Genomic DNA, 23,942 nt, shown 5'->3' on the forward strand with positions numbered 1-23,942 from the left:
TTAAAAAGGTAAGTCAATGTGAAAGTGCTGGTATACAACAGACTCTTCATAAGTGATGGTTGAAGTGAAGGCTTTTGTTTCATATCTTAAAGGAGAGAATAACTGGGAGATTCAACACAAATAAGGCAGCGTCACAAAGTCCTCCTGCTCCCCGCTTTCTCCAGCAGCCACAGCTCACTTTCCCCCTGGAATTTGCTGGCCCAGCTCAGAGCATGCTGCCACCTGCTGGGAAGAAGGAGGAGTGACAGCAAAGCATTAACGCCAGGCCGCGGTGAGGAACCACCTGGAAAAGGGGAAGCATGGGACCCAACTCCCCCCCCCCCCCGACCCCCCCCCCCCACACACGCTGTGATTCTTAAAGACAGGTGCCCCTCTCACCCTGGCCAGCAGTTTGTCAGAAAAGTAAGATTTCAATCAATTTTTCTTTTGAAAAGTGACAGGATATTATTTAGCCTTAAAAAGGAAGGGAATTTGCCCCCTTTCCCCAGCTGACGGTAAGGTGCTCGGTTCTCCCGAGGAAGCTATGGCCGTGTTGGGGTGAGGCCCTCCAGCCACTAGCACCGCTCCCGGCCGCGCTCACCCAGCACTCACCCTCACCATGGCCTCAGTCTGGGAGCTCGCCTGCATCTACTCAGCCCTTATCCTGCACGACGAGGAAGTGAGGTGACGGAGGACAGGATCAACGCCCTCATTAAAGCAGCTGGTGGAAATGCTGGGCCTTTCTGGCCAGGCTTGTTTGCAAAGGCTCTGGCCAATGTCAACACTGGGAGTCTCATCTGCAGCGCAGGGGCTGGTGGACCTGCCCCTGCAGCTAGTGCTGCACCAGCAGGTGGTCCTGCCCCTCCACCGCTGCTGCCCCAGCTGAGGAGAAGACAGTGGAAGCAAAGAAAGAAGAATCTGAGGAGTCTGATGATGACATGGGCTTTGGTCTTTTTGACTAAGCTAGCTCTTTTGTAACACAGTCAATAAAAGCTGACCTCTGTCGCAAAAACAAAACAAAAACAAAACAAAAAAAAAAAAGGAAGGAAATTCTACCCTGGCCCATGTGGCTCAGTTAGTTGAGCATTGTCCCATGCACTGAAGGGTTGCCAGTTGGATTCGAAGTCAGGGCACATGCCAGGGTTGCTGGGCTCAATTCCAGGGAGGGGGCATGCAGGAGGCAGCTGACAGCTGTTTAGCTCTCACATCAATATTTCTTTCTCTCTCTCCCTCTCCCATTCTCTCTCTGTAAAAACCAATAAAATTTTTTTAAATAAAAGGAAGTAAATTCCAACACATGTTACAACATGGATGAACCTCGCGGACATTGTGTTAAGTGAAATAAGCAGCTAGTCACACACACACACAAAAGACAAATACTGACAATTCCACTTTCATGAGGTATCTGAAGTAGTCAAATTTACAGAAACAAAGTAGAATGGAGGTTGCCAGGGGGTGGGGGTAGGGAGAAACAGGGAGTAGTTTAATGGATGTAGAATTTCAGGTTTGCAAGATGAAAAGTTCTGGAGATTGGTTGCACAATAATGTGAATATGCCTTACATTGTTAAATTGTACGGTTAACATGGTAACTTTTATATTATGTATATTTTACAACAATTAAAAAAAAAAACACACACCAGTAAGTGATAGGGATAAGCACATGGTAGGTGCTTGACTTCATGACAGAGTCATGGTAGATATTTATTGAATGAAGATGAGAGGAAGTGATGCTGACAGATGGCCACAGACAACAGGGTGAACATGAGAATGGACACCTTTCCTTTCCCAGGAAAGCCTTCCAAGCAAAAGCAATTAGTCACAATTACCTTATGGTGATAAACCAGTTCTCTTTCCTATTCTCACCTCTAAACTAAAAAAAAAATAAAAATTATTTTTTATTTCTTTGGATAACAGCATGGCACCAAATCCAGCCTGAGCCAGAATGTTCTAACTGATTCCAGGGTTGCAAGTTCCCAGATCACAGAACTTGAGAACTGTAAGGGCTCTGAGCAGCTGGTGAGATTTGAGGTGTATATCCTACTTAAGAATTTTATGAATATGTAAGACATTTTATTTTTTAATTTTTAAAATATATATTTTTATTGACTTCAGAGAGGAAGGGAGAGGGAGAGATAGAAACATCAATGATGAGAATCGATTGGCTGCCTCCTGCACGCCCCCCACTGAGGATCGAGCCTGCAACTGGTTTACAGGTCAACGCTCAACCACCGGCCGGGCTGTGTATATGACATTTTAAATAATGACTGCAAAAGCCACAGCTGGAAAGAGGGGAATCCAAGGCCTGACTTTTACCTTCAGAACTCCCCACCTCCCATTCTTCCACTCCGCAGCAGCAGGCAGAGTGTGGCAGCTTCCTCCCCGCAGCTGCTAGTGGGCAAGGTCACTGCTCTGCAAGAGCCAAGTTTCTCCTTGTGGTCAGTGACCCTTGAGGCCCATCAGCCATAAGGTAAGAGGGCAGGTGAGTCTGTTCACAGCAGGGCTCTCAGCCCTGAGGCAGGTGTCAGATCCTCCAGGGGAAGTAAAGCAGAGTACAAAGAGAGCAGGAGCCCCAAAGGCACCCCCAGCTGGCTCTGCTACTGCCTGCGTATCTCCTGGAGGCCCTGAGGGGGGCCTGAAGTCCAGCCTTTGAGCAGCCCTGTCTCCCTCCAGCTTCCCCACCTGATTGCCTGATCGTCTAGTCTCACCCAGAGGTAAAGCCAGCGGGACACAGAATGCCAGACTGTAACAAACATTTAGTGACAGTTGCAGGGAGAATTAACCACAAGGGATTTTAGTTTATTAACCCACAACCCCTAGGATTCCTGGGCTTGGAGTGCTTCCTAAACTGCCCCTGAGCACGCCTAACCCAGCAGGATGGAGAGGGGAGCTCATGAGTGGAAGCCCAAGTCTAGGGAAGGGAAGGGAAGGGGAGAAGGGATGTGCAGAGCCAAGAACTGAATCTGGAACATTACATCACACCTACCCACACCTGCTAGGAAGTTTGAATAACCAGTCTCTCTCAGTTGCTTTGGATGTCTGGGAGTGGATCTGTTTCCATGTGTCAAGAACACTGTATCCTCTCCCAATGCCTGGCAAACGACATTCCTTCACCCCATCCCTAGGGGGAGGGCGAGATAAGAGAAGTCAGCAGCTCCCCCCTCTCCTCCCCTTTCAAACCTTCAGGGTTTCTCGCTTTGGGGAACCCTTGCAGTGGCTCAGGGGTGTGAACAGCGCCATCCTGGCTCATCACAGAAGCATAAGGTTCCCCAGGGGCTGCTGGCCTTTATCTGAGGGCTCCAGAGCAGCTCCCTCACCTGGTGGGTTTGAATAACTACCTTCTAGTTATACCAAATCCGACACACCCAGAGACTTGAGCAAGTTTCTGTTCCATAGTCCTCTTTGATGAGGGGCTCCAAATTTCACGTGGATGGTACCTGAGCACCCACAGGCTGCCCAGGTCCTGTGGAGGTGGGTGGGATAGGATGGTGGGGGGCAAGAATCACATCCTCCAGACACAAGTACAGACAGTGGACCCTTCCCAGGGGCAGAACCCCGTGTTGTACAGTTCTCATGCTTCATCCATTAACATATCGTTGGGGAAAAGCGGATGACCATGGAACTATCATCCAAACTGGAACACTTAGGATGGAAAACGGGGGAGCCATTCTGAATTCTGAGACACAGCACAAACCAAGACAGTCCCAGCACAGATGGTCTATCGCATCAGGAAATAAACCACATGGGAGAAACCAGCCATCACTATTTCTTGCTTTTCCTTACATGATTACAAAACCAAAGCGTGGTCTGTGCTCAAATCAGAACGCCCAGCTGATAGCCCTTGTTACATGGGGACATCCAGGACCTCAGGCGGGAACATATTTCTCAGTTAAGTATTTAGCAGCCACTCCTAGGAGGTGCCGCAGCAGGGAGTGCTTCCTGGTATGCAGAGAAACTTGGGTTGCATGTTCGAGAACAAGCCAGCGTTTCTGTAATCCCACACTTGGCCTGCAGGTGGCAACATGTCTTCAGCAATGACCAACCACAAGCAATAGTGCAGGAAACATTTAATAGGCCAAGGAATAAGGGGTTTTGTTACAAAAAAAAAATTAAATCAATATATTTCCAGTAATCAATTTCCACCTTTGCATATTTCCATATAGTATTTTGCTCTTTTTCTATTTACAGTGCTAGGTACATAGTGACATTTTACCAAATAAATTCTTATGAATTGACCAGTTGGTTGAAGAGAACCCAGATTTGCCTGAGGCATGGTTAAGTACAGGATGAAACAGAAGGAAAGAAACTAGGGATTGCTGAATGTGCATGGAAAAACATTTTCCTTTCTGGTTAATAATTTGCCCAGAGAGATGGCAGGTGGGGGGGGGGGGGGGGGCGGTCGGGCGGGGATGCATTTGAAAGTTTCCAAAAAATCTTTCTCCAAGAGCAAACCATTATTAATCTAATTCTTTAAAAACAAAGAAACAAAAAAATAAAACAGTAATCTTGCTTTTATTAATCTTCCCCCTCATTTCAAAGTCCATCCTACATACATATTAGATACATCATTTGCAGGTGTATGCAGTTTTCTACATGTTTAAAGATTTTATATTTAGACTCCGATTTATTTAGGTGCATTGATTCTGAAGCCTCCCCCGATGTCCCCACCTAGACTCCGAAGAAGTTGGCTGAAGCCATCCAAGTCCACCCGCCCCTGAGGAGGGACCACTGAGATTAGTTTCACCAGGCAGGTGTGAGCACAGAGCAGTGGACACGAGTCAGCAACACTCCTCTTCCCCAGGGACCTGTGCCTCACGGGACTTACCCTGCAGCCATCTGTCTGTCTGTCTCTCAGACTGGGCTCCTCACTCAGTTTTCTAAGCAGCAGAGAATCAGCACCTTTCATACCACCAGTGTCCGAGACCCCTGATCCCAGAGAGACCCTTTCTGGAGAGACCAACAGACTCAGGAAGCTTTGGAGGGTTGCCTAGAGCAGTGGTCAGCAAACTGCGGCTCGTGAGCCACATGCGGCTTGCGAGCCGCGGTTTGCCGCTCTGTTGACTAATGGGTTTGCCGACCACTGACTAGACTCTCGATTCCAATAATTACAGGCTGTTGTTGTTCCTTGTGATTAAGCCCCTATCCCAGTGGTCGGCAAACTCATTAGTCAACAGAGCGGCAAACCGCAGCTCGCAAGCCACAGTTTGCCGACCACTGGCCTAGAGGGAGAAGAGCTGGGTAGGCTGTCCATGGGTGAGGGACACACATCGCCCTCAGCCTCATGGAGGGTGGTGGTTTTCCACAAAAGCTGCGATGGATGTTTCAGCTTCACCCCTGATGACACGGGGCCAACCAATGGCTACTGGCCATTTCACAGGCCCAGGCCCCCATCTTCCAGGGCTCATGGCCACACTGCTTCAATGGGCAAAGCCACTGCAGGGAGAGGTGGGAGTGAGGCCACCAAAGCAGGCTCAGCTGGGAGGGAGTGGTCTGTGATCCCACGGGCCAGCAGGGCCCCAATAGCTAGAGGGAGCTGCCTCCCTGTCCAACCAGGAGAAGATAGTGAAGGAGCCAGGGCCGCCTTCATCCACTCCCCAACTGCCCTGTGTCCTCTGGGAGAGCTCTGAGTGTCCCGGCTGCCCCAGCTCCCAGCCAGCCCAGAGCCCTAAGCAGGCGGGATGAAGGGGGGAGGTGAGGGTTACATCACCCTCATAGGTCTGAGGTTGTAGCTGGGTGAGCTCACCTGAGGAGGGGAGTGAGCGGGTGATCCCACAGCCAGGGCCCAACCTCAGGAAAGGTGATACTGTGGGGTGGGGTGTATCATGTACCCAGAGCTGCTGCGCTGGGTCTTTCTGCCTCACAATGTGGTCAACGTGAGGGCCCATGACGGAGGGATGTCCGTGGGTCGCTGAAGCTAAGAGAGGGTTAGGAAGCCCCCCGGGGAAGCAAAGATCAAGGTGGGGAGGGGAAGCCTTCACACGCCAGGACCGGCAGATGCAGAATCACAGAGAGGTAGACTGGGCACAACAGAGAGCTGTGGGCCCTGCCCACCTCACTCCCCAACCGAGAAAAAAAAAGCCTCCACATGCAGCCAGGCCGCTTCCTAGCCTCATCCTGACAACCAGGCAGCACCCAGCTGGGGCCTGCACAGGCCTGGCACAGACCCAAGAGTAGGGTCTGGGGTAGGGGTGGTAAGGGAGGTGGCATCCTTTGAGGGCGAGGCGCAGGCCCAGAGGAGAGCTGAGAGAAGGCAGGTAGAGTCAGCCTCCCCCAGCACGTCTTCCCAGCCCCATCCAGGAAAGACTTGGGAGGCAGCGGGGAAAGCCATCACTTTCCACCCCGGGGAAGAGCAAGCGCTGAGGGTGGTCCGGGCTGAGTCACCATGATGTGGTAGATGGATTCCCGGAAGCGCTGGTCTCGGCTCAGCCGCTTGGCCACCTCCTTCAGCTCCTCTATGTTGTTGGCTTCCAGCTGGGAGGTCATGAAGGACTGGGACGGCTTCACTGGGGAGAGGATGGTCCCACCACTGGTGAAGTCCTTCCTTCACAAGGCGTGGCCCTGCCCCCAATCCCAGCCCACTCCCTCCCTCATGTTCTGCTGAGCTTCTCCCAGCCCCTTCCCACCCATGGGCTCCCCTAACCCTGGGAAAAGCCCAAGGCTGGTGGGGCAGGTTCAAGGCCACACGGGCCTCAGAGCTGGGCCAGCCCTCCCACCTGCCCTCTTCCTACGTGTCACTGTGGCCTGTGACCATCCCCATCCCATGGGGCACACAGACATCCACACTCACTGTCATTCCAGGTGCTGGACCGGCGCCGGTGGAAACGGCAGCTCTTGATGCGGCGAGTGGCCGCCTTGTGGATGTACACGGAGTTCTTCATGATGACCGGCATCTTGGCCTCCAGCTCGGCGTTCCGGATGCACTCCTCGAAGAACCCTGCGCCCAAGTTCACTGCGTTTCCCCTCCGGCCGGCCTGCCCTGCCCCTGCCCCGCCCTGGATCCCGGTGCCAGGAAATGAAAAACACTTAGAGCCCATCCTTTGGGAGACCAAAGCCACCTGCTGGAGGGGGCAGAACTGCAGGCTCTCTCCCCTGCCCCCTCCCCAGGTCCAACAGCTGAAAGGAAGCAGCATCAAGAAGATGCTGGCAGGCAGGAATCGGGAGAAACTCCATCAATATCTAGAACATCTAATGCACACCAGGCCCTGTGTGGGGCACTAGCCCTGGTCCAGGCTCCACAGGCTGAGGGGCCGGGCACCGAGGGCAGAGCTTACTTTTCAGATGGCTCACGTCAGCCCGCATCCTCTCCTCCTTCTCCTTGTTCCGCACCTTGGAGTTGAGCCCTTGTTCCAGGCTCCTCAAGGCTGCCTCGGCCTCCCGCAGACGTCTCTCCAGGTCCATACGGACCTTCACCTCAGCCTGAAGGGAGAAGGAAGGAGAGACGTGGGGTTTTGGGGGGCAGCTGCCATCTCCCCTGGAAGCATTGCCTGATCATCCCTGACTCAAGTGGGCTTTCTCGCCTTTGGGCATGGATAGAAGTTACCACCTCCTGCCTCCTGTCTTACACCCTTGACCAGGCAGCCTGGACTCGACCCCACACCCAGCCATGATGCCCCACAGAAGTGGCAGGCCCGCTGCTTCCCCTCAGGGTGGCTCTATCGCCTGCCCCTGGCTGGTCAGGTGGGCGGAGATAATTCAGGTAGGGATGTGAGGGGAGTCTCCAGGTGAGGGGAGGCACCTTGAGCTCCTGCTCGGCCTGCTGCTTCTGTGCTGTCAGCTCCTGCAGCGAGTTCTGCAGCGCCTGGGACTGGCTGGAGTAGAACTCACGCTCCTCCTCCAGGGCCCGTGAGCGCTCCTCGTTCTCCTTCATCCTGCCCGGAAAGGCACTCAGTCAGGGCTCACTCACCAAAAGGGGTTTCCACTGGGAGGACAGCCCCTCAGAGAGAACTGGCTGAAGAAATCTGAGGCCCAAGTTTCAGGACCCCCCAAACATTCTGGGTCCTGTCACCCAGGTGATGAGGGAGCAGTGCGGTCAGTTGAGGTGAGCCTGTCTTACAGTCAGAAAGCCTGAGCCCTGGGTCCAGGTCTTGCTGGTTGTGTGACCTCAGGAAAGTCCTATAACTTTCCAAGGCTCAGTCTCCTCATCTGTAAAAGGGATCTAAGAGGACCTTCCCAGCAGGCCACAAAGCACTGTATACGGACCTAGTGACTGTCTGTATAGCTCACACCTCTGCAAGAGATAATGATCCAGTCAGTTCTGGTAGTGAAGGTTCTCTTCCCATTTGCCTGGTGGGAAAACTGAGTCCTGGGCAGAAGGAAGTGACCTATCTGGGCAATGGCAACTAGACCCCAAAAGTCCAGGTGTCCAGTTCAAGGAAATTACCCAAAGCCCATCCTGGACCCATGGGCTCAGGGCTCCTCACCGCTTCTCTGCCAGGAGCTTCTCTTCCAAGAGCTGCTGCATCTTCCCCTCGATCTGCCTCAGGTTGCTATGGAGACCCCCATTGGGAGAGGGCTGCTCGCTCTGATTGGCCTGTGTCTGCAGTTGGTTCTCATTCTCCTCCAGCATTTCCAGGGTTTTCTTCTTCTCTATGGAGAGCTCCTGGCATGGAGGGATGGGAAGAAGAGAGAGAAGGAAGAGAAAGAGCCTAATTTAGGTTCCCCACCATGGTTTCCCTCACCTGCCTTCCAATTTCAGGGAGTGGTGCCCTCCACTCTCAGCCCTGTATGAGGGACACCTGGAATGTCTCCTTTCTTCCCTTGAGGTAAAAGGCCAACCAAGATCTTCTTCACAACAAGGCAAGGTTACCCCTCCATCGTGGGAGTCAGAGAGGAGCCCAATGAGGCGTCCAGGGGAGGTGGACCTACTATAATATAACCAGGGGACACCAAGACCCAAGGGCACCATGACCCTCTGGGGTTCTCATTCCTCCAGCGGCAAGTGAAGGAATGTGTTGGGGGTCACGTGAAAAACACCCAACAGGACCAGACTAAGAGCTGGTTTATGTTCTCCCCATTTATCAGACTGAGATCTTGCACATCCCAGAAATTCTGGAGTTGAAATCATTCAAGGGAACCACCTCCTATGATATGAAATGGAGAAAGATAAACAAATAAAGGCCCCACAAACACCGCCCCAGTCAGTGGAGACGGAAGAGAAACCCTTGCAGTCTGCCAGGCAGTGCATTCATTCAGTAAACGTTAAGATCCCCCTGACATGCCAAGATCACTTTAGGTGCTGGCCTTGGAAAGGCCTTAAGACACAGCCTAGTGAAGCTCACAGTTTAGGGAACACAGCCCAGTGTGTTCAGTGCCATAACCAAGTGCTGTGGGAGCCCAGAGCTCCGAGCAAATTCCTGCTATGCAGAGGCAGGGAAGCTTGACCAAGGTGATGTCCAAGCTGAGCCTTAGGAGGATGAAAGAGTTCTCCAGGCAAAAAAGAGGTGAAAGGACATTGTGTAGAAGGGACCGTATGGGCAAAGGTGTGGAGGATGCGGGCGCATGGTTTCCGGGGACGGGAATGTGGAATAGGGGGTCGGTGTCTGCTCTGGGTGTGGAAGGGCAGCAGAGGGCAACAGTGGAGGAGAGGCTGGGGCCAGAGTTTGCACTTGCATGCCATCCTGGGGAGTTGGCTCTTTGTCCTTGACACATGCCACCTTCCCCCCCAGTTTCTGCGGTATCAAATGGAGGTGACCTGGCAGCTGATTTCCCTTCCTGCTCCATTTCACCCTGGATCAGCTAAATGAATGAGCCACAAGAAGGAAGTGGTGGGCGGCCCGCCTCCCATCCTGATCAATCCTCCATCTGTATAAAAACGTAAGCACTGAAGAAGGTGGCTTTCCTGAGGCCATGGTCATAGCAAGGGCAAACTCAAGTTTGCCCTTCTGGGTCCTGCTTTGGGCCTCACAAGTCGGCTAGAGTTCCCAGACGTCCACAGAGAAGAGTCCCTTCGGTCAGTGCCCCTTTGCGCCCTGTTACCCTTGCAGATGGCTCAGTAACTAGGGAAACAATTAGAAAAAAACAATATCACGTGGCCCAACCAACCAGCCCGCCAGCGGCCCCTCACCTCCAGCGTCTGCTGCAAGGACTCTGTGAAGTGCCTCAGCTCCTTTTTCTCTTGCTCCACACCCTTGAGGCATCTTGCTGTCAGTTCTAGCTCCCTGTGGGGACAGAGGGTATGTGTATGGCGGTGCCCACCCTTCCTAGTTCCCTTTGTACCTAGAATAGCTTGTTTCACCTCCCCATAAGGCTCAGTGGGGTCCTTGGAAGGCCAGCCCCTTCACATGGCTGGGTCCTGCCAGCAGATGTAGGGACCCAGGGCTGAAAGAAGATCCTAGCCAAGTGGGGTTGAAGTCACTTGCTCTCGATACTCATGCATTTGTCAGTGGGATAAACCCAAGGCCACCCATAGGCAGAGAAGCACTGGGGGAACATAGGGGGTCTCACCCCGTCGTCCCTGGACAGTTTCTGCTAGAACCCACACTGACATCGGACATGGCAGAGGCCTTTCTCTGGGGTGACAAACTCCTTGCTGCTTTCTTAACAAGCCTGGGCCCCCTCAGGCCACACCTGATTTCCCCTCCTCCTGCTTGGAATGCCTTGCTCTTTCTCCTGCCCACTTTTTCAAATCCATCTTCAAGGCCCAGCTCAGTCCAATCTCTGTTCAAGCCCATAAGGATGATGCATATATCTTAATTCCTGGAACACGGGGCTGCCCCATGCCTCCTAGCACTTGGTTATATATTATTGTGTTGATGTTTCCTGGGTGTCAGTCTGGTTTTCCCCACCAGATCTTCAGGGAGAGGACTAGTCTTCTGTTCCAGGGTCTGGCACCACTCTGAAAGTGAACAGGTGTTTGGCTATTTACTTGGTGAGATTCTCTGAGCTTCTCCCTCCCTCAATTATATGTCAAATGACTTCCTTTGTAAGACTGTTGCAAGAAAAGTATTTCTGGGCTATCACTAATGATTGACAGTGATGAGGATAATTATGCCACCATCACCGTCCCCAGAGCAGGGGTCTCCACATTCCTGGACAGGCTGCCTCAGAATGACTTGGGGGGGGGGGGGCTTTTAAAAATATAGATACCTGGGCTCTACCTTTAGGAGACTCTAATTCTGTTAAATGATTATAATGTGCAACTGGTTTGTACACTATACACAGGACTAACGATCCCAAGGGATACCACTAGCCAGAATGTGAAGGGATTGTGCAAGAGAGACAGGGAATGTTGGGGATCTTGGCTAATGGCACCTCCAGACCAGCTTGTCCTGTCTGCCCTGGGAAAGGAAGGGTTGACAGCGGCAGGAGGGCTTGTTGCTTAGGGGAGGCCTGTCTGCACCTGCCCATGCCTCATGCCTCAGGGGGCAGAAGTGGCCTATTTGTGTGTGAACTACAGCTTTTTCTGGGCACACCCCGAGGCCTGGAGCATTGGGAAGAAAGACCAAACTAAGTCATCAAGTAGAGAGGACCTCCTGGGCGGGGGCCTCCCAGGGCTGACCAGGAGCGCTGTGCCTAATACTGTACTAGCCCGGATGCACCCCCCTCCCGCTCCCCTCCAGGGCACCACCACCACCTCTTGATCTGCTCCTGCTCCATTCTCAGCTCCTGCACCACCTCCTCAAACTGCTGCTTCTCAGCCTCCAGCACCTGGTTAAGGCGCTCGAGCTCCTGAAGAGAATGGGAGAGAAGCAAGAGTCACAGGCAGCAAAGGGAACCCCCACTCTAACCCAGGGGACCCTCTGGGATTCAGCACAGCCTGGGGCATGCGCTGGACCAAACTTGAAATTGAGTCCTGCTGAGCCCTGATCCCCTCAATGACACAGTCTCCAAACCAAAACCTGTGATGACCTGGGCTCAATCAGCAAGCTGAAGGCAGGGTTTAGAAATGATCTCAGCATTATTTCCTGTGACTGGATGCGATGATAATTCTACGTCACTCACACCCTAAGGCACATTGGCTGGCCCTCAAGCCCTGGAAGATAGAGTGGGGAATATGCATTTCCATTAAAGATCCCTGAAGTGACATCTACTACAAGTGGCAAAGAGAAGCCATTCCCACCCCAAGAGTCGGAGATGAAGAATTACTTTTTCTCACAGCATCTTCGAAGCAATGAGCACAGGTGGCTGCAGCCTCCCCCCTATACTCAGCTCCAAGGGAACAGAAGAGCCAGAAGCCTCCAGGCCACACCAGTCCCTCCAGGAATGCTGACAAGCGTAAGGGTGTCCCATCAAGTATGTGGCCTCGGGCTCCTTTTTTCTGAGCTCCAATGGCAGGTGGTGTTGGGGGTACACTTCACGTGAAGCTTGGCTAGAAAGAAGCCTGTTTGTGAAGACAGCTTTGCTCCTCCACATTTCACACTGTGGAAGGATATTTCTTCTAGGTCCACTTTCTTTCTCATCTTTAATGATACTCTCATTTCTCACCCAGGGGCTTTGTTCTCAAGGGTCATGGAAACCCCACCAAAGAGTGGAGCTGGCTGGAGGGGGAAGTTGCCATTGGCTTTGAGGAGATACAGAGAAAGAATAAAACCTATAGGAAAGGGAAGATCTGATTCCAAACCCCAAGCCCTCCTTTCCTAAGCTTCTTACCCAAACAAGTTTTTCTTTCTGATCATTATTGTCTCTCTTGGTGTGGCTCACTGATGGTCATGAGGGCTGCTCACTGGCATTCTGATGCCCCTCCGGGCACACCGCACAGCCACAGGGTACCTGCAAAAGCTGGGCAGGCCCATGGGACTGACTAAGGCCAATGGTATGTGAGCAGAAGTATGTCACTTCCAGGCAGATGCCTTTAAGAGACAGGGCCTGACACGCTATGTTCCCTTTCCCCCTCCATAGTAGCCACTGTTGCTGCAAACGATGGAGGCTAGATTAGCCTGGATCCCTGAGAGATGTGGAGCAGAGCCCCCAGCTGACCCAGGTAGCTGAGTGAGAAATAGATGGTCACCATTCAAAGCCACTAATACTTTGGAGTTATGTGTCATTGCAGTAGACACAGCCATATATAGACATAATATAAATATAATTAAAAATTTATGCTTGTAAACCTCCTCTTTTTAATGAAAGAAAAGTTCAGAGTTTCAAAAAGTTTGAAAAACCTCTATTTGGATACATTCTCAGTAGCTGACAGTTGGTATTGCTAGTGATGATAAACCTCTCTGTGGCCTCTGCCTGCTGTGGCAGGGCTGTTCAAGGGGCCGGGGAAGTTATAGGCTTCAAGCATCCCTGAGTTTAGACCTGAAAAACCACCAGGGAAGCTAGTTGGCTCTTATAGGCACCCAGCTCTTATAGCTACCTGGCTTCTGATGGTACAGAAGAGGTCACCCAGGACCCAGCTGGAGGATGCCACCCACACCCTTGGTTTCTTCTCCCTAGAGAGCTCCTTTCTCCAGGACTCTGACTTACAAATATTTCCCTGTACTTGGACACTGGGATATCTTTTTATATATAGATATGTTTTTATTGATTTCAGAGAGAGGAAGGAAGAGGGAGAGAGAGAGAGAGAGAAACATCCATGATGAGAGAGAATCATTGATCAGCTGCCTCCTGCATGGCCCCTACTGGGGATCGAGACCGCAACCCGGGCATGTGCCCTTGACCGGAATTGAACCTGGGATGCTCCAGTCCACAAGACAATGCTCTATCTATTGAGCCAAAGCAACCAGTGCTGGGATATCTTTTGTAATTGAAAATGGGAGAAACTAAATTATTAAAATGCCATGGAAATGTCCATACACTGTTATAAGAGTGTAAATAGTTACAAAGTTTCTGAAAAGCAATTTGGCAATAGGCATCAGGAGTCTTTTTTTCCCCTAAAGGAATGTGTTTCCAGGAAACTAGCTCATCTAATCAGGAGTCTTAAAGGTTTTTGCCCTTTGCATCAGTAATTCCACCTACAGGAATCTATCCTAAATATTAGCCCAGCCAGTGGGCTCAGTGGTTGAGCATTGACCTATGAACCAGGAGGTCACGGTTCGATTTCTGGTCGGGGCACATGCCAAGGTTGTGGGCTCAATCCCCAGAGTGGAACGTGCAGGAGGCAGCTGATCAATGATAATCTCTTATCATTGATGTTTCTACCGCTCTCTCCCTCTTCCTTCCTCTCTGAAGTCTGCTCATGCCCTTTCTGCTACATGGATGATATCAGGGCTGCACCATCTCACAGCACACATCTGCATGGGCCTTGCCAGTCCACCAATAAAAAAATATATTTTTTTTAAAAAGAAATAATTAGAAGCCCTGGCTGGGTAGCTCAGTTGGTGAGAGAGTTGTCCCAATACAACAAGTTTGCAGGTTTGATCCCCAATCAGAGCACATGCAAAAATCAACTAATAATTAATAAATAAGTGGAACAACAAATCAATGTTTCTTTCTCTCTCATCAATAAATAAATAAAATAATTTTAAAAGAAATAATTATAAAAGTAGATCAGGATTGATGTATAAGGCTACTCAGTGTGGTGTAATTTATAATAGTGAAAACAGCCTAGATGTCCCAAAATAGAAGACTAATTAAATGAAACATCACATGTTAACGAATCAGTACATGGTCACTAAAACAGATGTTTCCAAAGAATGCTGAATGACATAAAAAATTGCTGGATGTACTATGTTAATGAAGGTATAATGAAAAAGCAGGCCATAAAATCAAATATCTGATATGATCCTATTAAGCTTAATATATGTATATATACACAATACATTTTTAAAAGACTGAGAAGAAACACACAGAGAAGTTGACAGTAGCTGTCTGACAATGGTGAGATCAAGGATAAGTTTGCTCTCCACAAAGAGCATGATTTCTACCATTAGTAAAAGGCTATGTATTAAAGAGGAAAAAGAAAGACACTCTCCACCACGGCCGCTCACTTCTTTTCCACCTTTCATTTCACCTGTATGGCTCCTAAATGAAGCTGTTGCCCAGGTGCAGCCCGAGAACGCTGATTAGAGTGAAATCTCCACCCTATAAACTCAGAGCATCCAGAACCTTCTGCTCCTGCAGCCCAGGATGGCATGAGTGTTGGTAGCAACCTTGCCACAGCTGAGGTCGATCAAGACCTGCTTCAGCGAAAGCCTTTCTCCATCACACAGCATTTGTTCTGACTCTTGGGCCTGACTTAAGTTGCAGGAGTATAAGGTTGGAAAGAAGTCACTAGATGGCAAATCCCAGCTCAATGAAAGAAAGAACTTTCAAATAACGGAGCCATAATGCCAAGGTAATGATCACGAGATCAGGATCAATATCCATCAGGAAGGTCAGCAAAGAGCCTCACCTTAAAGTGGGAGGTATTTTCCGACTCCAAGAGTCTGTGTTCTGACTGGAGCACTCCAGGAAGCAAGAAACCTGCCCGACTGCCCCTGGGCACTGCTGGTTTCCCATGAGCCTGCCCATGTGCAAGGCTGAGCACTCACAGTTCGGCCAAAAAAGAAAAAATAGGCAGGCTGTCCTCCTCCAGGGAGTGAGTGAGATAAGGACACAGGGAGCCAGGGATCCCAGAGAGACCTGGGACTAAGGAAGAACATGGTCTTCTGGCCCCGGGCAGATGAGCCCAGGTTGGCTGCCCCTGCACTCTCTGCTCATGCCCTTTCTGCTACGTGGAAGATATCAGGGCTGCACCATCTCACAGCACACATCTGCATGGGCCTTGCCAGTTCACCAAGCACTCCCTGCTTTCTATTTCATTGAGCCTCACAGCAACCCAGGAACTAGGTAGGCACAGCCATTACTGTTATCAGAGCATCACAGATGGAAGAACTGAAGGTCTGAGAGACTAACTTGTCCCAGGCCATACAGTCAGTGGTAGAGTTGAAACTCAATGCCCAACTGGCGTGGCTCAGTGGTTGAGTGCTGACCTATGAACCAGGAGGTCAAGGTTCGATTCCTAGTCAGGGCACATGCCCAGGTTGTGAGCTTGATCCCCAGTGTAGGGAGTGCTGGAGGCAGTTGATTAATGAATCTCTCTCATCATTGATGTTCAATCTCTCTATTCCTCTCCTTGCCTCTCTGAAATCAATACAAATATATTTTTAAAAAACACAAAACAAACAAAAAAAACACACACCTTGAATCTGGGTCTCCTGATCCCACACCTTTAGGCCAAGCAGCCTCTCAGAGACCAGAGAACCTCCATCTCATCACTGGGCCATTGTCCCCAATGCCTTTCTAAGTGGCATAAGGCACACCCAGACAATCTCTGTGACCTGGAGTGGGCAGGGGAAAGGTGCAGGGGACAGGCAGATCCATTATATGATGATTAAGTGAAGGAAGGAAAAAACTTGACAGAAGGACTCTGTGAGTTCTATTCCGGATCTGGAGCAGGCAGCTGACCTGGACTGCCAGCCTGGGCACAGTCCTCTCCCTCCGGCCTGCCCAGAGCAGCCTTCACCTCGGGAACCAGCTGGGCCCGAGTGAGGCTCTCACATTCTGTACCCAAAACCCAGGGAGTTCACAGCTGATAGGCTTCCCTCCTTCAGCGTGCTATGGCTTTAAGCGAGGCCGGTGTGCTGTGGGTCCCCACTGCCCTCATTTCCTGGCTAAAGACCTAGATAGAGTGTCTAAATTTTCCTGTGGCTGACTGCTGCCCCAGATTTAGCCTCTCTGATGGATAAGTCTGTCTCTCTCCCTGCCAGTGGCTGTATCTGTCACTCCATCCCATCCCCTGGCTTCCTGAGTTACCTGTCTTTAAGTCACTGACAATCCACCAGAAGTCTCACTTCTCAAAATGTACAGAATGGCATGGGAAAACTCCACGGCGGAACCTAGAATGAGGACCTGGAGACACAGAGGTCCGACCGCTACTGTCACCATGCCAGTCCTCAAACCCATGCGATCCTAACACAAAGCCTCAACAGGTTTTGGTTTGGGAGTTTTGTTTGTTTGTATTTGGATTTTTTTTTTTAAATCCTTACCTGAGGATATTTTTCCATTGATTTTTTTAGAGAGAGTGGAAGGGAGGGATGGGGGGAGAGAGAGAGAGAAAGAAATCTCGATGGGAGAGAGACACATTAATTTGGTTGCCTCCTGCACCTGCCCTGAGTAGGCCAGGGGATCGAACCTGCAACCCAGGTACGCACCCTTGCCTGGGAATTAAACCCGTGACCCTTCAGAGCACAGGCTATGCTCTACCACTGAGCCACATTGGCCGGGGCAGATTTGGATTCTTTTACTGTTGTTAATTGACAACATGATTCTGAAGTCCAGCTGAAAGAATAAATGGGCAAGAATAGCTGATAAAATTTTGGAAGAAAAATGAGGGTGAATTGTCCTACTGGATTAGTCAAGATGTAATGTAAAATTACAAAAATAAAAAATGTTCATTCATTGTTAAAGGATCTTCTTTAAGAAGAACAAGAAAAAAGATAAAAATATGAATAATAAAATGGCAATAAATACATATCTATCAACAACTACTTTAAATGCAAATGAATTAAATGCTCCAACCAAAAGATGTATAATAGTAGAGGCTGAATGGATAATAAAACAAGACCCTTACATATGCTGTCTACAAGAGACTCACTTCAGATTGAAAAATATACACAGACTGAAAGTAAAGGGATGGAAAAGTATATTATATGAAAATGGAAACAAACAAACAGCTGTGGTAGCAATACTTATACCAGATAAAATAGACTTTAAGACAAAGAGACAAAGGAGGACCCAGCAATTCCACTTCTGGGTATTTACCCAAAGAAACCCAAAACACTAAATCAAAAAGATATACATCCATATGTTCATTGCAGCGTTACTTACAATAGCCAAGCTACGGAAGCAGCCTAAGTGTCCATCAACAGATGATTGGATAAAGAAGTGGTGTACATATACAGTGGAATATGATTCAGCCATAAAAAAAAAGAATAAAATCTTGCCATCTGCAACAACATGGATGGACCTAGAAGTTATCGTGCTGAGTGAAGTAAGTCAGATAGAGGAAGATAAACACCATATAATTTCACTTATATGTGGAATCTAAAAAAAAACAACAAAATAAATGAAAAAGCAGAATAGAAACAAACTCATACCAGTAGATGAAGAGAACATTTTGACGGTTGCCAGATGGGAGCGTGCTATGGGGATGGGTGAAAAGGTGAAGGGATTAAGAAGTACAAATTGGGCCCTAGCCGGCTTGGCTCAGTGGATAGAGCGTCAGCCTGTGGACTGAAGGGTCCCAGGTTCAATTCTGGCCAAGGGCAAATGCCTGGGTTGCAGGCTTGATCCCCAGTAGGGGGAGTGCAGGAGGCAGCCAATCAATGATTCTTTCACATCATTGATGTTTCTCTCTCTCCTTCTCCCTTCCTCTCTGAAATCAATAAAGAAATATGTTGGGTTTGTTTTTTTTTTTTAAAAAAAAGAAGGTCGAATTGTTAGTTACAGAATGACCACAGGGATGTAAAGTACAGCAGAGAGAATATAGTTAATAATCTTGTAATAAGTATGTGTGGTATCGGACGGGTACCAGATTTATTGGGGTGATCACTTAGTTATATAATGTCTAATCACTGGGTTGTACACCTGAAACTAGTGTAATACTGTATGTCAACTGTAATTGAAAAATAAAAAAATTATTTAAAGTTAAGAAAATGTCATTCACTGAGGCACTCCACAAACATTTATGAAGCACTCAGCCTGGGCCAGGTACTGGGAATGTCTGGGGTACTCTGGGACATGACTGTACCGCCTGTTTCAGAGACCAGTAAGGGGTGGCTGGGAAGGGTGAGGAGTAAGCAAGAGTCAGGTCGAGAGACAGGCACTGAGCCAAGGCTGATGGCCCAGCCCTGTGACTGGCCTGGGAGAGGACAAGGAGAAGCAACTGGGCAAAGAGAAACGGCCTCCCTCTGCGGGGTTCTCTGGGCAAGCCACCCTGCAGCTTTGGGCCTCAGGCAATTCACGTGCAAGATGGGCCCATAATTAGTAACAACTAATTGTAATACTAACAAACACAGATATTCATTAAGTACACATTATGTGCCAAACATTTTTATTATTATTATTATTATTATTTAATCCTCACCGAGCACAAGCTTAGAGAGGAAGGGAAAGAGAGAGAGAGAGGAGGAAAGAGAGGAACATTGATGTGAGAAACATTGATTGGTTGCCTTTGTACATGTCCCGACTGGGACCTGAACAACCTCTCGGTGCACAGGACGATGCTCAATCAGCTGAGCTACTCTGGCCAGGCAATGTACACAAGTTTTTATATTTAACATCTCATTTCATCCTCACAACATCCCTAATAAGACCAGTTCAATTATTATCTCCATTGTTTTACTTTATTTTTTAATATATTTTTATTGATTTCAGAGAGGAAGGGAGAGGAAGAGAGAGATAGAAACATTAATGATGAGAGAGAATAATTGATCGGCTGCCTCCTGCACGCCCTACACTGGGGATCAAGCTCGAAACCTGGGCATGTTTCCTGACTGGGAATCAAACTGTGACCTCCTGGTTCATAGGTTGATGCTCAACCACTGAGCCATGCCAGCTGGTCTAGTATCCCCATTGTTCATGTGAGAATATTGATGTTCAGAGAGGTTAGGTAACTTGCCCAAGGTCACACAGCTAGAAGTGGTGAAGGTCCAATACACAGCCAACCTGGCTCCAGAGCCCCCACTGCTAACCACTACCCTACTCTGCCTTCTGGGGGGAAGTAATGATTCCTCAGAACAAGCAAGGCCCAATGATGCACGGAGATTCCAAATGAAGTGGACTTCACCGGTTCCCCACCCTGAAATGAAGCAAGGGCCTCCTTAACCCCATAAGGCTGCCTCAAGCCAGTGCGTGGTCCCCTCAGGACTTGTATTATCGACATTTAGAGAATGAAGGAATCCCTGAGATCATCCAACCCAATCACTCTTAAGGTGCCAGAAACCCCCTATGACTAATAGAGGCCACCCCAGCCTCCTGTGAATATCACCAACGGCAAGCAGCTCATTACCTACCAATGCAGCTAATAAAGATTGGGGATGGCTCTTTCTCTAGGTGGTCACCTACCCCTTTACTTTCTTCTCCAGGCCTTCACCAGAAGACATACTCGTTAGTACACTTCCTGCCAAGAAGCTACGGAAAGTTTCAAGCACTGTCATCTCACTGGCCTCCCTGCTCTGCCGGTCAGATTTTCCAGACAGTTCCCTGGGTGCACAGCTCCCCCACATCACTCCTGAATGCCAGAAACATGAGCCAGAACACCTTGGCTGTTCAGGGGTCCACGGATGGGGCAGGGGTGGGAAAGGGCGGCAATTCTGAGCAGCCTCCATGAGCGCCTACCTCTCTCTGCTCCCTCTGCAGGCAGAGTTCCTCGGTCTCTTCCATCAGTTTGTCTGCCAAAGTGAGCACACACACACTCTCAGGAAAAGCCCACTCCAGACCCGGTCCTGAGGGGCTGATGCTGCACTCACCTCTGTCACCCCCAGCATCTTAGAGGCCAGCACAGCTGCACCAGCCGTGCCGAAGGGTGGGGCCAGCTCCTGGGGGTGGGAGCTGCTACCCTCCTTCCTGTCACTGTCCCTGCCCCTGCATTGCGCATTCACAGTCAAGGGCAGCCTTGTCCTTGGAAGCTCGAGAGTCTCGGCACCCCCTCTGCTCTAGTGTCTGCCTCGTGGGGAAGGGCAGTCCTGGGGGTTGATGGGTGTTTGGAGCAGGCAGAGGGGAACCCGTGTTGGGGCCCCAAGTGTCTAAGGAAGCAGGCAGGGAAGAGGGTCCCAGGCGAAGGATCAAACCTCAGACTCAACTTCTTTCCCAAGCAGCATGCTAACCAGCCAGTCAGGGCACAAGGGCCTGGAACCTTGGGGTCAGGTTTAAAGTGGGCTGGGGTGTGAGAGCTGGAGGCAAGCCCGGGATCTGGGGTCCAGGGCAAGGCAACAACATCGACTCCGTTTATGGAGCCTTTACTGCGTGCCTGACACAGTGCTTACAGGCATTTTCTCATGTAACCCATCCCCACACCACCTCCAACAGCCAGGGACTATTTCTGTCCCCATTTCAAGGATGAGGAAATGGAGGCTTAGAGAGGCTGTGCTGCCTGAAGACATACGCAGCTGACAGAAAAGTGACAAAGCTGGGCCCAGAGCCCAGGCCCCAAACCACCAGGCTCTCCTGTCCCCTGTCATGCTGGCCAACAGGACATTGATTACTAAGCTCTCCAGGCTCCAAGCTGGTGTCTGGCTCCTCGGAGCCTGCTAAGCCCCCCTGGGTCCTCCAACAGCCCCTGGCCCTGCAGTGCTACCATCAGGGAGCGTCAGCCCAGCCCGTCCCTCCAGCCAACCTAAATACTCCTGCTTCTCCTTGGCCAACTGCAGCCCCTGGGCCTCCAGGCTCTTGATCATGGCCTCTCCCAGCTGGGCGTTCTTCCAAGTCCTGGGGAGGAAGGGCAGATGGGACAGAGGAGAGAAGAGGAAGAAACACAAAATCGTGAAAACGGAAGGGCAGAGGAGAAAGAGAATGTGCGCGTTTTGTACTCGCCCATCCCTTCTCTCCAGAATCCCAGCTCTCATCCACCCTGGCACCCCTGGCTCTGGGCACGTCACCAGCATGGATCAGTTTCAGTCCCTGGAGGCTGGCCCAGGCTGCAAAGTGGGCCACTGTAGGCCGGACCAGCAGCACTTTTGGAGCAAAGAAGAGATTGCTTCCCGGCTGCTTTCTACAGCACTGAATGCCCACCACCCGGCGCAGGGCCTGGCACGGGGCACTCACTCAGTGTTATTGGTTGAACTGAAAGCATGACCCAGCTCGAATAGGCAGGTGCCAGGACCAGAGTTTACGTGCGAATGCACTGTGTTGGGCTGGTTTCTGTGATGTGGACCCTGATTTGCAAAGCTCTGTCTGTGCTAGGATTCATGGTGGGCCTGGGGAGCTGAGCTGGGGTTGGGAGGCAGCCAAGTCCTATGAGTGATGCTGGATTCACTCTGAGAATGGGAGACAAATGGAGTCCACCTCTGTCACCTGTGACCTTAGGCAAGCAACGCTCCCTTTGCTCAAAGCTCACTTAGGAGACCCCCACAGATGCTCTCGCCCACCCTAACCAACTCCCACAGCCCTGTCCTCAAGGAGGCCCAGACATTTTCCTCCCCACCCTGCCCTCTCCTGGGGCCCTCAGTGCCTGCCGGGACCCCAGCAGAGAGAGGGAGCAGGGTCAGTCCAGCCCACACCCTTTCCCCTTCTGGACCTCAGGCTGCCCTTCTGCAGGGAGCACTTACACCTTCCCCGACTCCTGCAGCATCTCCAGCCACTGTGCCTGCTCAAACTCAGACTCCGCTGCCAGCAAGATGTTCCCCTGCCAGGAAGAGGGGCCACGGTGCACCTGAGAGAAGGCCGCTCTGAGGACACGGAGGCCGCCCCAGGCCTCTGCAGGCCCAGTGCTGCTCCCCGCACCCCGCAATCCTATGGCACTGACACCCCTCCCAGGCCAGGCCAATGGAGGGGTTGCCCCCAGGCACCTGGAGGATCCCAGAGAAGCTGCTCTGTCCCGGCTGAGCCCAGGCTGAGAAGAGAGCTTTACTCACATGAAAGTCCTGGTGGGAGATTTTCATGGCATAGGGCATGCTGGGCTCTTCCTTGGCCTCCACCAGGCAGCCCCCCAGAGGGATGACGCCCTGAGAAAGAACCAGAACAGGCAGCTCTCACCCCACCCAGCCCAGGTCACTCAAGGCCTGTGGGAGCCCTTAGCCAAAGCCAGGTCCTGCTGAGGGCCCCAGGCTGGGAGCCAGACGAGAACTCTCCCAGAAAGGAGAGGCAGGGCGGGGCAGGCTCTTGGGCACAGGAGGTTGGGGGCCCAGCCTAGGACAGGCAGGGGGTCTTGTGCCCCAAGAAGGATTTGTTCTTCAGACTCTGTTAGACCACAGTCCTCCACCCTAACAGAACACCCTCCCTCAATGTTCCACTGGGCCCTCCCCACTGTGGCCCTGGGGAGAGGCCCCCTCACCTTAGGATGTATATTGAAGTGTTTATTGGTTTCAAAGCTCTTTTTCTCACTTTCAGAGTAGTAAAGAAGGAAGCTCTCTTTGATGATGAAAAACCTATAGCAGGTGGTGAAGAAAGAGGGACAACCAGAGAGAAGGGTGAGGTTTCTTGGGACAACAAGAGCGTCCTTGGGGGCCCTGCACTCACATGGGGAGTCCAGGGGGCTACCACGACTCAACCTCACCACCTCAGTTCCACGTCTGGGCAAAGGCTCTAAGCCCGATCCTCGCACCAGTGGGCAGCTGAAGTGGGAGGCCCTCAGGGCTGGCTCCTCCAACCCTCTTGAGCCGCCACCCTCAGCACAGGAGGGCACCTGTGATACTTCCTCATGGGTATCCTCTGCCTCTTGAGCCATTGTCTCAAGTCCCTTCAGGTCCATCCCAGGAGGGGCAGAAAGGAGGGGGCGGGGAGAAGAAGACACAAGATTCCAAGATGGATCTTTTGACAAGTGATCATGAAGGCTGGGGATCAAATGACTGTGGGAACCAAGCTCTGGGGCCAGGCCTGCAGCCTACACGTCACATCTGCACTCCCTTCGCTCCACAGCCTCCTTCTGGGACTCAGGTCTAACTTAGGATCTCTGAGGCCCCGGTGCTTTCTGACTGTTGGGGAGACGACAGCCTTGATGCCCATATCTGGAGCTCTTGCACCCACCTGAGGACCCCTGTAGGACTAATGACTGGAGCTGACTAAGATAAGATGATCCCACTGGGCCTTAAAGCCCCAGGGCTCAGGGACACCCAGGGTGGCTGGCCCCTTCCCCCCAGGGTCCCTGCTAATGCCACTGGTGAAGAGATGGGCCTGGGAGAGCTGGGAGCAGTGGTCAGCTGGAGCATGCTCAGATGGGCTCACACCAGCCAACAGTGTGACTCTCCTCTGCTCTGAGTTCAGTGACATTGTGTTGGTAGCTTGATATCAGTCACAGTGGGCGTTTACACCAGGAAAATCATCAGACGCTACAAAGCACTGTTCCACCCCACGAGATCCCGCTGTTAACCACTGACCAGCACACCTC

The 23,942-nt window shown here is 51.0% G+C and overlaps 1 protein-coding gene and 1 pseudogene across 5 annotated transcripts in view; one reads left to right on the forward strand and one right to left on the reverse strand.

Moving 5' to 3' along the window:
* Nucleotides 1-598: 598 nt before the first annotated feature.
* LOC308252861 (large ribosomal subunit protein P1-like) lies at nucleotides 599-941 on the forward strand (annotated as a pseudogene). Its single transcript has one exon. The product of its transcript is annotated as a large ribosomal subunit protein P1-like (transcript).
* Nucleotides 942-4,028: 3,087 nt separating this feature from the next.
* PLEKHD1 (pleckstrin homology and coiled-coil domain containing D1) overlaps nucleotides 4,029-23,942 on the reverse strand; it is a 28,590-nt gene continuing 8,676 nt past the window's right edge. For 3 of the 4 annotated variants that reach the window (XM_080688058.1, XM_080688057.1, XM_080688055.1), the window contains 12 exons: nucleotides 22,890-22,983; nucleotides 22,471-22,560; nucleotides 22,165-22,268; nucleotides 21,234-21,325; nucleotides 20,237-20,289; nucleotides 11,550-11,644; nucleotides 10,041-10,134; nucleotides 8,398-8,576; nucleotides 7,713-7,845; nucleotides 7,249-7,393; nucleotides 6,765-6,911; nucleotides 4,029-6,480 (listed from right to left, as the gene is read on the reverse strand). In XM_080688058.1, the coding sequence (XP_080544184.1) occupies nucleotides 6,305-6,480; nucleotides 6,765-6,911; nucleotides 7,249-7,393; nucleotides 7,713-7,845; nucleotides 8,398-8,576; nucleotides 10,041-10,134; nucleotides 11,550-11,644; nucleotides 20,237-20,289; nucleotides 21,234-21,325; nucleotides 22,165-22,268; nucleotides 22,471-22,509 (1,257 nt within the window). In that variant the 5' untranslated portion in view covers nucleotides 22,510-22,560; nucleotides 22,890-22,983 and the 3' untranslated portion in view covers nucleotides 4,029-6,304. The remainder of the gene's footprint in view (nucleotides 6,481-6,764; nucleotides 6,912-7,248; nucleotides 7,394-7,712; nucleotides 7,846-8,397; nucleotides 8,577-10,040; nucleotides 10,135-11,549; nucleotides 11,645-20,236; nucleotides 20,290-21,233; nucleotides 21,326-22,164; nucleotides 22,269-22,470; nucleotides 22,561-22,889; nucleotides 22,984-23,942) is intronic. The other variant, XM_080688056.1, reaches the window with a different exon arrangement.

Source organism: Plecotus auritus (assembly GCF_963455305.1).
Source record: "Plecotus auritus genome assembly, chromosome: 1".
NCBI classification, from domain to species: Eukaryota; Metazoa; Chordata; class Mammalia; order Chiroptera; family Vespertilionidae; genus Plecotus; species Plecotus auritus.